Consider the following 16,210-nt stretch of genomic DNA (forward strand, 5'->3'; position numbering starts at 1 on the left):
ATTCTTCACTGTATCTTCACTCAATTAAGTTTCCTTTGTTATACAGAACTTTTTTAGTCTCCTGAGATCCAATTTATCAACTATTGGATTTACTTCCTATTCTACCGGAGTCTTATTCACACAACCCTGACTTATGCTCCTGTGTTGAAATGGTCTTCCTACTTTTTCTTCCACCAGGTTCAGGGTATTAGGTCCAACATTGAGGTCTTTGGTCATTTGCAGGTAATTTCTAAAGGAGAGGTATAGGCACCTACCTTAATCTTTCCACTTGTTGCTATGGAGGTTTTTTAGTATCATTTGTTGAACAGGCTGTCCTTTCTCCAAAGTATATTTTGGGTTCTTTGTCAAAGGCCAGTAGTAGTTTTGTGGATTTTATCTAGGTTGTCTATTCTATTCCTTTGATCTGAACATCTTTTTTGCTATGGCTGTAGTCTTGGTTTGAAATAAGGTGTGATGAATCTTTCCACAAAGTTGATTTTCTTCAGAATTACCTTGGACATCTGTGTCTCTTGTGTTTCCACATGTATTTCAGCATTTTTCCCACTGTATATGTGAAAAATGTCCCTGTAATCTTGATTGGTACTGCTTTGAGTATGCAGTGTGCTTTTAATAGGATGGCTATTTTCACATATTGATTCTTCCAGACAATGACCATGGCCGGGGTGTCTTAGCACCTCCTAAGGCCTCCCTTGATTTCTTTCTTTGATGTATACCTTTAAATTTTTCTTATAGTGTGCTTTCATTTCCATGGTTAGGTTTTTCTGTCCAAAATTTTGGATTTTACATTATTTGTTCAGCTATTGTAGACTCATCCATACTTTCAAGCTGACATGGACAAGAGAAAAAACAAAATAGTGACATTTCTTGAGTGAAGTAACAATACAGTCTTAGTCCAGCACCCACAATGCCAAAACCAAGCTCCCCTAATCAATATCTCTGGGAATGTCCAGCTCTTGTCAGCTGTCAAACAGTGGTGGTTCCTGCTCCTGAGCTGCTACAAACAGGCTTCACATGTGATCAAAGAATAGGCTTTGCTTGGCCTTGACCTGAGCGACCCACAGGTGGAGAACTATCCTGCCCCAGCATCAGGCCAGGGTTTGAATCTCACTCCAGCACTGACTCTGCAGGTGATCCTGGAAAATGACTTAACTCATTTGAGTCTGACCTTCCTCACCTGTAAACCAGAGACCAGAATTAGTTACTGGTAGGATGATTGGAAAGGTTAAATACTATTCATACCCATCTCACAATGTGATCCTTAGCTGATGGGAGCATTGTTGCTATTTTTTTTTTATTAATCCAACATCTTTTACATGTTAATTATTTTTGTTGGGATTCATTAAGATCTATTCCCTTCCATGTGGGAAAGGATTCAGATACTGGAAAATTATAATCATGGCTCTCTTATGTCCTCAATCTGTTTTTAATTCACGGTCCATCGGTCATTGTCTTCATTAGATGCTCCAGTTTATCTATGAGTGCAAGGAATATCATCCTTCCTTCATACAAATGGAACCAGGGCTTCCAATACTACAAACTGGGTCCTTCAGATGACTTCACTGAGCTGTTAGAGCAGAGTGAATTTAGGGTCTTCTCAAACCCTTGGGAATTATTCATGAGCTAAAATTTATTAACCCCTTTCACTTGTTGGAAAACCAATTCACTGTTCCCATGTCCTCAGTTTTACTTCACATTGGTTCAGACATCAAATCAAGGACACACATTTGTGGCATGTGAGTGTACAAGGTCAAACAAGGACAAGAAAGTAGTTTTCTACCCAGGATCAAATATCAAATCATTTAAGGTAGCAAGGGACTTGGTTAGCTCTCCACAGAGAATACAGTCTAAGATAAAATTGAGGATATGATCCTATGGGAGAAATATCTATTGCTCATTCACATGTCTTCTCCCTCAATGATGAGAGGACTGGTGCCTAGATTCCCTGTGTGAGTAAGGAAATGTCACCTTCCAGATTATATCAGAATTTCTGTAGTTCGTTCTCAAAAATCTCAGGCATGGGTGGGAGTTTCACAGGTGACAGGCATCATTACAGATGCATCATCTCTCCTTTCTTCCAGAGGACCTCAGATCTGCACTGCCCATGATTCCTGCAGCCCACAAAGGTCAGTATAAGAAGTCAGAGAAGCCAATAGTATTCTGCTGGTAGATGATCTGATCCTTGGGAGAAGGGCAGTGAGAAGGAGGGAACCACACTTTGCAAACCTCACCAGGATGGGTTAGGAGAGGCGCATGCCCAGGGCAGAGTTCCTCTCATGCCCCTTGCTGCTTCCCATGCTGACAATAACTCCACCACTCCCAACCTGAACACCCCACCAGGAACCCCTTCCCCTGGTCAAGTAAATTGTCACACTAATAACTGGCCTCAGGAAGGTACAGATTTTTTTTCAAATGACCTTCCAGAGGAAGAAGGGAGCCAGGAGTGCAGAAGAGGTATGTGGAGAAAAAAAAAAATGGGCAGCCAGTGGGAGAGCCCATGGAGGAGCCTTTCTTCTCTCAGTGCCAGTCTCATCTTCATCCCTAGATGCCCCTGCCTTGCTACACTTCGTGGACCAGCATCGGGAGCAGCTGGTAGCCCGAGTAACGTCAGTGGACCCTGTCTTGGACAAACTGCATGGTGCTGTGCTGAGTGAAGAGGAATATGAGGCGGTACGAGCTGAGGCTACCAACCAAGACAAGATGAGGAAGCTCTTCAGCTTCAGCAGGTCCTGGACCAGGGCCTGCAAAGACCGAGTCTACCAAGCTCTGAAGGAAATCCATCCTCACCTGATCATGGACCTCTTTGAAAAGTCAGGCGGGATCTCTGTGGGATCTTGACATCTTAGTGCCTGAGAGGCAAGTACTCTCCTTTGAGTCCTGGCTCTGCCTGACATTCCTTTGGTCCTCAGTTTGTCTATAAACCAGTGGCCATCTGAGTTGCCTTTTTGATGGCACTATTTCCAGGACACCCCTTGGGGACCCAGATGTTCCCCCTTGGCCTTCTGCAGCCAGATGTTCACATGGGATGAGCATCTCAGAAAACTTCCAGTGGAGCCAGCAAGTCTACTCAGGCCCTGTCGAGCCTGCTCTCATGGCCTGAGTGGCCCAGCTTGTGCCCATCTGACCCACCGTGATACAGGCAGGACTGGGAGTGTAGGAATGGACACAAGGAGATGGTCCTTTCCCTGGAAAGTCAGTATCTTATGAATAGGAAAGGATGAGGGCTTCTCACTCATTTCCCACCCCTTTTCCCAAATAATTTTTATATAACTTTAGGTATGTAGATATATAAGTATATAAATCAAACATTTTTACTGAATATAAATCTTAAAGAATTTTATATTAGAACAACTGCTTGTTATAATATAATTTTACCATTGGTTAAAGATGACAGCAAATTTGAAAACTAATGAGATGGATTATTTATCTTTGCATGTGGAATTAAATCTTGGTTGAATATTTGATGCTATAGACACAGGGAAACTTCAGTGTCTCTCAGACTTAGTCTATTTTTTTCATCCCTTGTGCTTTACACAGATGTGCAGTGCACATTCCCAGTTGGAAATTCTGTCCTAATCCCAAGCCAAAAATTCACTTACCATCCCTTCATTTAACTCAAGTCAGAAACTCAAAACACAAATTTTAAAATCAAATGGTCTCACATAATACAATGTACAGATATGCTAACATGATATTCACATGCTAAAGAATAAAAATAGAAAAATATTTGAATCTTTATATTCCATAATTAAGCTGTCATGTTTCTATGAGAGCAGAAAATCATGTATGCACAGGGAAAATACTGTAATCACAGCAAACAATAGCCTAGACTCTGAGCCAAGGTGTTTCAGAATTCATTAGGGAAGTGTGATCTGTTGGCTCAAGCAGTGAGAAGTACTCATGCTGTGTGGTCAGAACCACAGGTGTGAGGAAGCCACATGATGGAACCTGGCACCCACTGCAGAAACACCTCAGGTTCAATGCACACTGTGAATTAATCTTGGCCATTGCATGTGTGCAAACCTTTTGTTCTTGGCAAAATTTTGCAATGGCCACATTTAGTTCCATCATCCCATATGGAGATGGGATTCACGGGTTAAGAAACTGATGTACAATGTTAAGCTTGGCGACTGAACAGAAGGCTCCGTGGTGAATCAAACTCCGTGGGATCCAACAGCCAATTTTGGACTCCATGAGCACTGACACACAGGTTCACATTCAAATACACACACACACACACACACACACACACACACACACACACACACACACACACACTTTCTTAATTTTTAAAAAGATGAGAAAGTGGGATTCCTCTCCACTGCTCAGCCACCTACCACAGTGGCACTTGAGTCTTGCAAGGCTGTATACTTGTCCAGAGGGTATCCCTGCCAGTCTCTTTCCCCAGGCCACCCGACTTCCCTTCTGCATCAAGCTTATGCTCCCCTCCCTGCCAGGCCCATGGCCAGAGCCATTAGCCTGGCTTCTCGGTGCCTCCCATATTTTCATTCCTCTGGACTCTGCAGATGCAAAGTATAAGCAATCTGGACAGTGGCCAAGAGTTTTGTTGCTTCAGTCAGATACTGGCACATTCACAGGGAAAAGAGTTAGAGAATAAAATATCTCATATGAATTTTCCTTCCAAGAAACGTTATGATGTATTTTCTGTGCTGAATGTCTCAAGATGCGATCTGTGCAGCCTGCACAGCTGTTGTCATTTTACAAACACACTTCGTGGTGCCACCAAGAATCTCCTGAATCTGCAGTAAGTTTCAGATCCTTTAATAAGTCTGAAAGGGACAATAAGAATTTAGAAATGGAGACTTTAAAGTACACTTTCATCCAACATGAGCCAGTGATTAGGGAGAGCTGTGCTTTACACAATGAAAAAGAAGTTTTTTGACAAGTTTACACCCTTTGTGTTATTAATAGTTAAACACAATTGTAACAGTAAACTTCTGAAAAGTGAACTTTAAGCTGATTAAGGCTTCATCTTTTTAAATGTCCTATAGTCAGTAGCTTGCATAAGGAAAACTAATTTGACATGAGGCTGTAAAATGCCTGATAGGGGAGCAGGCTTTTTTTTTTTTTCTGTAAATACCCACTAGTGAAGAATGTTTTGTGTCAAGTTACCAGATGTGGTTTTCCTGTCAATAAAATGTGTTTATCAGTGCGACCTGCCACCAGCAGTCACAACAAAGAGCAGAGGGAACCTGCTTTTGTGCCTGGACAGTGGGGGAGTGAGAAGGTGGCTGCATTTTCCTGCCTGGTCCTTCCTTACATTGTAGAATTGTTTATCTAACATTTTGTGTCTTCCAGGAGAAACATTACAAAATTTAAAACCAAAAGCTTTGGCTCTTGAAACCTCAAATGTTTAAAGGTTTTTGTTTTGTTTTGTTTTACCAAAAACATCTTTATTTTTTAGTCTACACAAAACTCTTATTACAAAATAATCATGATTAGCATAGAAAATGGGCATATGTCTTCAAAGCATTTCCCTTTAACAAAAATTCATTTTATACAATATGAACATTAAAAATTTGGGGAGGAAGAAAGCCAGAATCTAACAAAACTCAAGGAAATCCATTGCTACTTCGAGCTCTTCCCCTCCAGGAAGCAGCACTGTTACATTGTTTCCATTTAGTAAAATCTAGTATAATTTTGTATCCTTGTGGTGATATTTTGTTTGTGAACTAACAAATAAAGCTTACAGAACTAGCTACTAGTTAACCACAGAGGCCCGGCAGTGGTGGCGCACACCTTTAATCCCAACACTAGGAAGGCAGAGGCAGATGAATCTCTGTGAGTTCAAGGCCACCCTGGGCTACACGAAATTGATCCAGTCTAAAAGAGAAACAGACAAGCAGTGGTGGTTCACACCTTTAATTCCAGTATTGGGGCGTCACACACCTTTAATCCCAGCACTAGGAAGGTAGAGACAGGAAGTGATATGACTGGGCAGAGAAAGGAATATAAGGCGAGGGGGAGACAGGAGTTCATGGCATTCAGTCTGAGGATTCATAGAGACAGGATCTTGCCCCCTTTGGTCTCAGGATTCGGTAGAGACCAATTATAATTCATGATATATAGCCTTCTTCCTCTGGTGTAATTTCAGACTGTAGCATCTTCCAATACCATATTGATGAAATCATCAAGTCATAGAAGTGTACCAACAATTTCTTTATCACTCCTCATCACAGTGTCAATTCTTAATCCCATATTGTTGTTCATAAGGTCTAGTGGCAGGAGCTGCCACAAGTTCATGGCTGTGCTAGCCGCTGTTACCATGCAGGAAGCATGTTTTGCTTTTAACAAGTATGCAGCGCCTCCTTCAGGGTGTAGCCACCATGAGGGGTCTGGGCTATGTATCAGCTGGTGAATGACACAGACCTCTGAATCCTCGACATCTCCATCTTGCAGCCAGCTTGAATGAGGCTAATCTGACTTGCCTGACTGCAGTGAAACAAGGGAACCTTCCCAGGGGCAGTATTTCTTCACCTCGACTGCGCTCACACTAGGTGGTGCTAGGAAGCAAAGTTGCATCAATTCTAAGATAGAGCCAAAGGATTTATGAGTTTGGTAGAGAGGGTGGGGCAACTGCAAGGGAGGGGTTCATGCCAGTGTCTGAGGTCTTGCATTGCTCCATGAGTAATCTCTAATAAATTCATTGCTGTCCACTAAGATGAGATTAATAAGTCACTCTTGCTGGGCGGTGGTGGCGCACGCCTTTAATCCCAGCACTTGGGAGGCAGAGGCAGGCGGATCTTTGTGAGTTTGAGACCAGCCTGGTCTACAGAGCGAGATCCAGGAAAGGCGCAAAGCTGCACAGAGAAACCCTGTCTCGAAAAACCTAAAAAAAAAAAAAAAAAAAAGTCACTCTTTGTGCTGTAGAAATGTCGGGGGCAGATGTTAATTTTACATCTCCCCAGAAAAGTCACACAATTGGTCAACAAATTTGAGCATATGCAAATGAGACTACACACTAGATGCAGATACAAACTGTGTGTAAAAATGTATATAATCAAGTGTTACTAAAACATTATCAGATTATTTAAACTCAAGAAATTTAATTTTACTTATTGTTTCTTTTCTTGTCTTGTCTAAAAAGTCCAAGAGAAGTTATAAATGATTCTACAAAGTACATGTAGCAAGTGTGTGATTTTCAGACTTCTGGGACCACACCTTAATAAAACAGACTAAGATTTATAAATCCAACCATGAAGTTTTATGGTAAATTACTCACCTAATCTTGCAGTGTTTTCATACTATAGTAACACAGCTTGAAATTTTTCTAATGTATCTGTTGAATAACTTTGCAAATATGTTCTAGCTTAAAATAATCTATTGAATAAAAATCTTTTGGATGGAAAATGCTTTGGATGATAAAATAAGGGGGTTGTTCTAAAGTAAAATGACAAGCAAAAAACCACTCATTGGTGACAAAAGTATTTATTAATCAGCAAAGAAAAAGCCTTACTGATAAATGGGATAACTACATGTAAAAGAATAATCCTCTCCTCTCACCCTGCAGAGCACTCAACTCCAAATGCACCAAGAACATTAACACAGGACCTGAAACCCTGGATCTGCTAGAGGGAAAGTGGAGAAAACACTTCCTTATGAAGACAGAGGGAAGGCCTCTCTGAAGAGGACTCTAGTTATCAAGACAACGGGACAAACTGACAAATGGGACAACATGAAATTAAAAGGTTATAATTTGGGACTCACCCATGTTGGTGTCTGAGGGCCACACAGCCAATGGAGCTGTGCTAATTTGCATGGCCTGTGCTGCCACCTGGGTGATCATGGTGACATCCAAGCCCAGGTTGCGGTGTAGGACTATGTCTGGGTCCATGGCCCTACCACAGCCAGGGTCGGGGTTGAGATCCATGGCTCCTGATACCACTGAAGGCCATGCAAATTATGAGTCATCACCTGAGGCCAGGTGGGGATCTGAGGGTCATGCTACAGCTGGAGCTATACAGATCTGAGTGGCCTGCACTGCTACAAGGTGACATGGTAACATCCAGGCCTGAGCTGCAGCTGAGAGCCTTGTCTAGGTCCATGGTCCCACCACAGCCGGGGTCTCTAATGTCTGGCCCGTAGTGCCACCAAAGGCTACATGGATGCCTAGGGTCTAGGATGTATCCTGTGACTATGTTGGTGTCCAAGGGCTGTGCTGCCACCAGGACCACACCAATCTGCGTGGCCTGACCAGCCACACGGGCCTATGGTGTTGTCCCGGCCTGGGCTACTGCCATAGGCCATGTCTGGGTCCATGGCCCAACAGCAGCCAGGGTCTGGGCTGATGTCCATGTTACTGCAGGAGGTCATAGGAACTATGGGTATTGAAATCCAAGGGCCATGCTGAGCCAGCCCTGCCCCTCACTGGCCCCAGGATAGCTTTTCCTGCCCCTTGCAGGACACTGTAGCAGCAGAGCTGGTCCCACCCCGCCATGGGAGAGCTGACCCCCACACTCAGGAGAGATGATTCCAATCCTCACCACAGCCATGGGAGAGCTGACCCCCACACTCAGGAGAGATGGCCCCAATCCTCACCACAGGCATGGGAGAGCTGGTCTTGATGGCATGGGCCTAGGGAAGTTGCCTCTGCCCCTCACCTGAGGGAGTGGTCCCAGTGGCCCAAACTGAACAGCTCAGCTACCATCTGCTGTGGGATGGTCTGTATGTCAAATGTGTTGCTGATTGGTCAATAAATAAATCACTGATTGGCCATTGGCTAGGCAGGAAGTATAGGCGGGACAAGGAGGAGAATAGAGCTGGGAAGTGGAAGGCTGAGGGGGAGACATTGCCAGCCGCCATCAGGATAAGGAAGATGTAAAGTACCGGTAAGCCATAAGCCATGTGGCAAGGTATAGATTAATAGAAATGGATTAATTTAAGCTGTAAGAACAGTTAGCAAGAAGCCTGCCATGGCCATATAGTTTGTAACCAATATAAGTGTCTGTGTTTACTTGATCGGGTTTGAGCGGCTTGGGACTGGCGGGTGAGAGAGATTTGTCCTGACTGTGGGCCAGGCAGGAAAACTCTAACAACAAATGGCGCCCAACATTAAGCTGCATTATGAATTTAGCCTTTGCTAGTACAAAACAAAACAAAACAAAAAAAAAAAGAGGTTTCTGGGCTACACACTGCTTTGATAAAAGCGTAGACCCACTATTTCTGAGACTTGATGGTTCCCAGAGCTGGCGGGAACCGCCATGTTGGGAAGCTAAAGTGGGCGGAGCCAGCAGCCACAGTGCCGTTTCAGGCTTAGAAGGCTGCAATTTAAAACAACAGGTTTACAATAAGACAGATTCAGATGTAATAGTTTAAAATATGTGTAAAATATACGTAGGCTTAAAAGAGACAAAAAAAAGGTGATATATACAGTATAGAAACAAATACATGGTTTTAAAAAAAATAAAGTCTTTAAAGAGACAGTAAAATTAATATAAAAAATAAGCCACGTAGAGATGACTATTACACAGAGAGTCTGGATTGTGTTGTCTTTGGGATTCTTAACTACAGAGAGATATTTGATTGTAAAGAAAGCTAAGTTAAACCAGTATATATATTTTAAAGATACTTTGACTTCAAAATTTGGATGTAAAGATATGTTGCTTTGGAAAAGAGTCTCTTTTGTTTCCACAGAAAGCGAGAGGCTATGGATTTGTTCCAGAGTAAGATACATCAGGTTTGACCAGCCAAGACCCCCTGAAAGGTCTCCGATGACACCATGGCCCAGATGATCCAACATCCAGAACCGTTTCAAGGCAACTGGCTCAGATGATATAGCCTCACGGACTACTCCATGATCCTAAAATTTTCTTTGTTTCCCCAGAAGATACAGCGCCCCCCTCCAGCAGGAAGTAGTAAGAAAAACTACGCCCAAATTCCCAAATATACCAAGCTGACTTTAGAGATATGTAAAGGTTAAAACCTTCCTTTTTAAGAAAAGAAAAGGGGAGGTGCTGTGGGATGGTCTGTATGTCAAATGTGTTGCTGATTGGTCAATAAATAAATCACTGATTGGCCATTGGCTAGGCAGGAAGTATAGGCGGGACAAGGAGGAGAATAGAGCTGGGAAGTGGAAGGCTGAGGGGGAGACACTGCCAGCCGCCATCAGGATAAGGAAGATGTAAAGTACCGGTAAGCCATAAGCCACGTGGCAAGGTATAGATTAATAGAAATGGATTAATTTAAGCTGTAAGAACAGTTAGCAAGAAGCCTGCCATGGCCATATAGTTTGTAACCAATATAAGTGTCTGTGTTTACTTGATCGGGTTTGAGCGGCTTGGGACTGGCGGGTGAGAGAGATTTGTCCTGACTGTGGGCCAGGCAGGAAAACTCTAACAACAACCATCCAGACCCACATCCTGGGCCTTGGGTGGCCCATCCAAATATCTGCCCCATCTATGACCTGCTGGAGTGTGTAAAGGGACTGGTTCTGTGGAACACAGGCTCTCCATGACTCGGGGCAACATCAGGATTTCCAAGAGGTGTTTAAATTGAGGTCCCAGTCATGATGGTGTGCCAGAGACCTTGAACCAGACAGATGATTCATTACAATGAATATTCTGCAGGTGTGGGACAAAAGAATGTACTGAGGGACACACTGCAGTTTCCAATGCCACTTGGATGAATGAAGAGGTGTTGGAAAGATGGAGGAGGGAGGTGGGCTTTTTGTTTTGGTTTGGTTTGGTTTGGTTTTTAATTAATTTGGGGAGGCGTGCTGCCCAGGTGTGGGGTAGATATGGAGAGACTGGAAGGAAGGCGGGATTGGGGTGCATGATGTGAAATTTCCAAAGGATAAATAAAGAATTGTGTAAAAATTAAAATAATAATAATTTGGGAGTCACAAGTGGAGTCCATGACCATCACGGCTAGGAGCATGGCAGCGGGCAGGCAGGCATGGTGCAGGAGCAGAAGCTGAGAGCTGACATCCTGATTCACAAACAGCATGCAGAGAGAGAGAATTAGAGACACTGGGACCTGTGTGGGCTTTCGAATCCTCAAAACCTACCTCAGTGACACACCTCCTCCAACAAGGACACATTTCAAATCCTTTCCAAACAGTTGCACTAACTGGGGACCAGACATTCAAATATATGGGGACCAGTACCACTCAACTAGCTCAGCATCTCACCGCAGCCAAAATGGCAAATCATAAAGAAAATCAAGCACAAAAGACAAACACTGCTGAGGGTGTGGAGAAAGGAATCCTTGTTCATTATTGGAGGGAGTTACAGTGGTTTGAATGATCGAGATATATTGTATAAGAAAAACTTTGAAGGGGAAAAATAAAATTAAGGATAGAAAAGAATAAAACAAATCTCCCAGGGCTCCAGCAAGATGGCTCAGCAGGTGAAGGCACCGGTGTATAGCAATTTTGTCTGAGATGAAATCAACTTGGAGGGAAACTTGTTAAGACATGGGATGCGTCTTCGTTTGCTTTCCATTGACGTGATAAACACCACAGCTGACCACAAGCAGCTTGGGGAGGAAAAGGTTGGTTTCGCTTTATAATTTACCATCTTTCATGAGGAGGCAGGGCAGGAAGCAAGGGCCACATAGGAGAGCTTGCTCACGGGCTTGCTCTCCAGGGTTTGCTCAGCCTGCTTTCTTACATAGCCCAGGACCACCTGCTCTGGGAGGGCACCGCCCACCAAGGGTGTGGCCCTCTTATACCTATCATGTTTTCTCAGGAAGATTCACACAACAGGCACCTGCCACCAAGCTCGATGTCCTGAATTGGATCACAGGGTTACACACAGTGGGAAGAGAGGACTCCTGAATGTTGTCCTATGACTTACACATGTGATCCATGGCATGTGCACACATACCACACATAAATAGATAGATAGATAAATAAATAGGTAGATAAATAGATAGATAGATAGATAGATAGATAGATAGATAGATAAATGTTCATATTAAGAATAACCATCTCTTAGAGACTCTGAGCACCTCTGTGCTGATATTGTGGGTCAGGCACGAACTTGGGCCCAGGGGACATAACAATCAGCAAACATGGTTCATCATGTATTCCAGAGTTTCCACGCTCTTTGTAGGTAGAAGTGACAGAAAGAAAGCAAGTCTGTGCTGTTGGGTGGTAACAAGTGTCAAACAGAAGAATGAAGGAGGGTAATTCTGGAAGGGCAGCGCTGCTTCAGAAAGCAGGGAGCAAGCTTCTGACTAGTGGGAAGTCATTCCAACAGAATGGAGAAGCCAGTGCAAAGGTCCTGAGGTGAGCAAGTTGCTGATGTGTTCAGGGAATAGGAGGGCAGAGCAGATAACCCACAGCAGAGTGAGTGAGGAGCATGAAGTGGGATCTAATGTCAGAAAAGGGCAGGGTGGGATGGAGAAGGTCATGTAGAGCTTGTGACTACTGACAGGAACCAGTATGTCCCTCACAGTGAGATGGAAAGGATAGGAAGATTTGACAAAGAGGTGACTTAAACTAACTTACATATTAGATTGTGACTCTGGCTCTAAGACTGAGTTACAAGTAGACCATGACACATCAGCAAGGAGAATTAGGAAGCTGGAGCACAGACCTAGGATGCTGGCTGGACCAACAGTCTCCTTGGGCACAGTGAGAAGAGTCAGATTACAGATCTGATTAAAAGCCAGGGTCAGGGCTGGGGAGATGGATCAGTGGATAAGGCACCTGCTATGCAAGCGTGAGGATGTTTGCTCTGATCACAGCATCCTCACAAATGCATGCTGGGATGGCTACAGGCTTGTCATCCCAGAGCTCAGGAGGAGGAAACAGGAAGTACCACCAGCTGGATGGCTAGTTAGACTAGCCAAATCCATAAGCTCTTAGGTCACACACACACACACACACACACACACACACACACACACACACACACACACGTTCACATGCACATGAGCATGCACACACACCACACACCTACAGAATAAAACATGTTAGAAGCAGTCAAATACTAGATTTGAGATGTAGGAGATTAAAGGAGTGAGAAAAGACCCAGGGTTTGGGGACTGAGAGGCACTTCCTGAAATGAAGAGCCTGTGGGCTGGGCAGGCTGCAGGGAAGAGAGGGAGTGCAGAAATCCAGGGCACAAATCTGGGGAGATCCAGGAGCCTTTGCTGAACTGGGACCTGTTGGCAAACCTGGGAGACCCATCTTAGTAGATGAGTGAAGCGAGGCTCAGACATGAGTCCTGCACTCAGGAGGCAGGGCCTCTGCAGGCCTGGATGAAGCTCTCAAGTCTGACTCCTCCAGCCCGAGCATCTGCAGAAACTTCACAACAGGAAATGAGCTGAACAATGTTCAACCTTTACTCCCAGGGTTCAGAGGAATACCATCTGCGCAGACTCTCTGGTGTCTGCCTTCCTGGAGGAACCAGAGTCTCTTTCACTTCCAAAGAATACATTGACTAGCTGAGGAGCCTTGGCGTGGGACACACATTAGTGAGCCTCTTAGAAGAGCAGGGTGAGTAGTGGGAACAACAGAGTCCACCAAACCATTTGAATTGTGGGAAGGAAGTGCTGGCCTGACTGCACTAAGGCATACTGTAGCAGACATGGGGACCCGTCCTGAGAGCCAGGGCCCAGGCTCCAGCCCTGCTTGGAGAGTCTACAGGCCAGCTCTGGTGGGAGGGAGGTGGCTGGATTCCCCTGTGTGCTTCATGTGCCTGTTCCTGTCATAGTCTGTCCTGCACCCTCCTCTCTCCTGTCTGACCTAAAGCTGCAGGAATAAGGATCGTTAATAGTGGGGTATTTAGATTGAGGACAGGGATGAGAAATAAAGAAGACAAAAGCAGCAGCTGGAACCCGCAGGTCTTACTTGAGCAGATTAATTAATCCAAGCAAGTTTATTAAGAAATCTAGCATCCCCTGTACTATTTGAGGTGTGGTGTGGATAGCCAAGCTCAGTAGAGAGCTAAGAACACAGGATCCTTCAGACCCAGTTGCCTTAGGACTGATAACCACAGCCCCGGGAAGAGGGGATTCAGGTCCCCAGAAGCTACAACTTTAGTTCCTCTGAGACACTGACTCCAATGTCAGACTAATCTCAGTAAGTCCATTCCTGGACATGTCACAGAAAGGACATGTCAGTTGCTTAAGTTCCCATTACTAACTTCCTTTCATCAGGGCCTATGGGAAAGTCTTGGGTCACTCTTACCCTCCACACTTACCCATGTGTCTCCTTGGTTTTCTCTGGGTAATTTGTCCTTTCAGCTTAGTTGGCTCTAGAGTATTCAACCTGTATGGTGCCCAGGGACAAGAGACTTCTAAAGATTTCTTCACAGGGGCTAGCCTGGACTGAGACTAAGCTCTTAAGTCCCCTATGTGCTGCCTCTCCCCACCTCATCCTCTGTCACAGTAATGGCTGAAGGACTGACCTCCTCAGAGTGGGGCACTAGAACAGGAAAAGGATGAGGAACAGAATAGTGAGTGTCCCGCACATTCCATCCCTGCATCCTCCATCCGTGTCCTCTTATCCTCTCACGTTCCTCTCTCTAGAATCCAAACATCCCTTTCTTTCCTCCCCCAACCCTTCTCCCTTGATTAGCATCCTCTAATCCTCCTGCTCCTGCTCCATGTCCTACATCCTTCCATCTTCTTGCTTTCCCATCCCTACAGTTCCCACCCTCCATTCTCCAGATGCCCACCTTCCCACTCCTCCCTCTCCATCACTTTTCATGGCTAGACCTGAGTCAAGTCTTTGCTTCTGTGGTTCTCCAAAGTTAGAGACCTGGATCTCCTGTCTGCTGCTGGTGGTGAGAACTGTACCCTCCTCCAGGAACAGCGCTGCTTCTGCACCAACAAACCCAAGGGGGTAGAGAGGCTGAAGACTTAATTAAGGACCAGACAAAGGTTCAGTAACAGTCATCTTCCTAAGGACGGGCTTTTATTCGCTGCCACTCTGGCTCTTCCTCTTCATCTCTCCATTCCTCCTTATCCTCACGCTTCCATTTCTCCTGTCCTTTAAAATGTTTACACAAGTTCCTCATGGATCAAATCACTGTCATCACTAGGACAATGGATACTCTAACTAGGAACGTATTGGTTCCCCAATCTTAGTCACTATATCCCTGTCTAATAACTGTGTTCAAAGGTTTCTCCAGGAGTGAATGGTGGCAATCACGTGATTCACTGCAGCAGAACAAGTTAAAATTCTTTTCCTGGTTCATAAAGTCAACTCAAACTATACCAACTTAAGCCTTAGGGACAGAGCCTAGTCCCACCTTCATCATCCCCCTCCTGCAGGAAACAGCCAATGAGAAAATACATCCCTCTTCTTTTTATCTCTCCTCGGGGTCAGATAAATGACCTTAATGACCTAAAAGAACAAACTTTAGACAAGCTAAGAAACCTGCAACTCAGCATAATGATAAGCACCCCTGCCTGATGGGAAAGCCAGCTCAGTAAGGAGAACAACCACTGGCATCATTCATGAAACTATAGAGAACACATCACTGATAAACTCCCTCCCAGAGTTCCCTCTTCTGCCCTATAAAGCCCAAGCCCTGCACCTGGACACACAGTCTCCATCCCCAGGAGAGCCTGGGGTCCTTCAGTTGTCCTGACCAGAGGACAATTGTCCCTGTAGAGGCCGCTCTGCTCTTTCTATTTCCAGGTTTCCTCCATCAGTTCCAGTCAAACACCCATTTCCAGAGCAGAAACGGGTGGCAGAGACAAGGATCCACTGGCCTCCTGCTTGGAGCAACAAGAGAAGGGGGACGTGAAGCAGGACCAGTGGGAGCTGCACAGCCAAGCATCATCTGGGGACTCTATCACCATGGGAGCAGCTAAGTCCAAGAAGGCAAGTGGCACAGAGGAGGCTCGGCATAAACAGGTCTTGGACCCTACCCACAATAAGACGAAGCAGATGGACCTGGAGCTACAGCAGACCAAATCCCAGGCAGAGAAGGACTTGATGCTAAGTAAGTACACCAAGGACCCCAACCCACCACTACTGTGATCTCTTCATCACCACTGAGCCCTCCTGCCATGGTTTCCATGGGCAGGCTAACCTGTTAAAAGAATTCACAGGTCCAGAGGCGTCTGAAACCAAACACCCTGCAGAAACCCCTAAGGGAACCTTAGAGCCTCACACTCTTCCACAGGAGTCCATTCTCAGGCTCCTGGGAAGGAACACTCTGAAGCTGTGGTCATGGGGAGAGGCTGAATTCATATGGCTCTTAAAGGAGTGAGCACAGGGTTCAAGCCAGTT

The 16,210-nt window shown here is 44.9% G+C and overlaps 1 protein-coding gene and 1 pseudogene across 1 annotated transcript in view; one reads left to right on the plus strand and one right to left on the minus strand.

The window, feature by feature from the left end:
* LOC128122571 (NACHT, LRR and PYD domains-containing protein 1a-like) overlaps window positions 1–3,179 on the plus strand; it is a 28,447-nt gene extending 25,268 nt beyond the window's left edge. Inside the window, exons 11-12 of the mRNA XM_052758214.1 lie at window positions 2,079–2,123; window positions 2,543–3,179. Of these exons, the coding sequence (XP_052614174.1) occupies window positions 2,079–2,123; window positions 2,543–2,835 (338 nt within the window). The 3' untranslated portion in view covers window positions 2,836–3,179. The remainder of the gene's footprint in view (window positions 1–2,078; window positions 2,124–2,542) is intronic.
* Window positions 3,180–5,560: 2,381 nt separating this feature from the next.
* Window positions 5,561–7,888, minus strand: LOC128122572 (U6 snRNA-associated Sm-like protein LSm5; annotated as a pseudogene).
* Window positions 7,889–16,210: the final 8,322 nt, after the last annotated feature.

The sequence above is a fragment of the Peromyscus californicus genome, unplaced genomic scaffold (assembly GCF_007827085.1).
Source record: "Peromyscus californicus insignis strain IS unplaced genomic scaffold, ASM782708v3 Scaffold_3__1_contigs__length_106647218, whole genome shotgun sequence".
Lineage (NCBI taxonomy): Eukaryota > Metazoa > Chordata > Mammalia > Rodentia > Cricetidae > Peromyscus > Peromyscus californicus.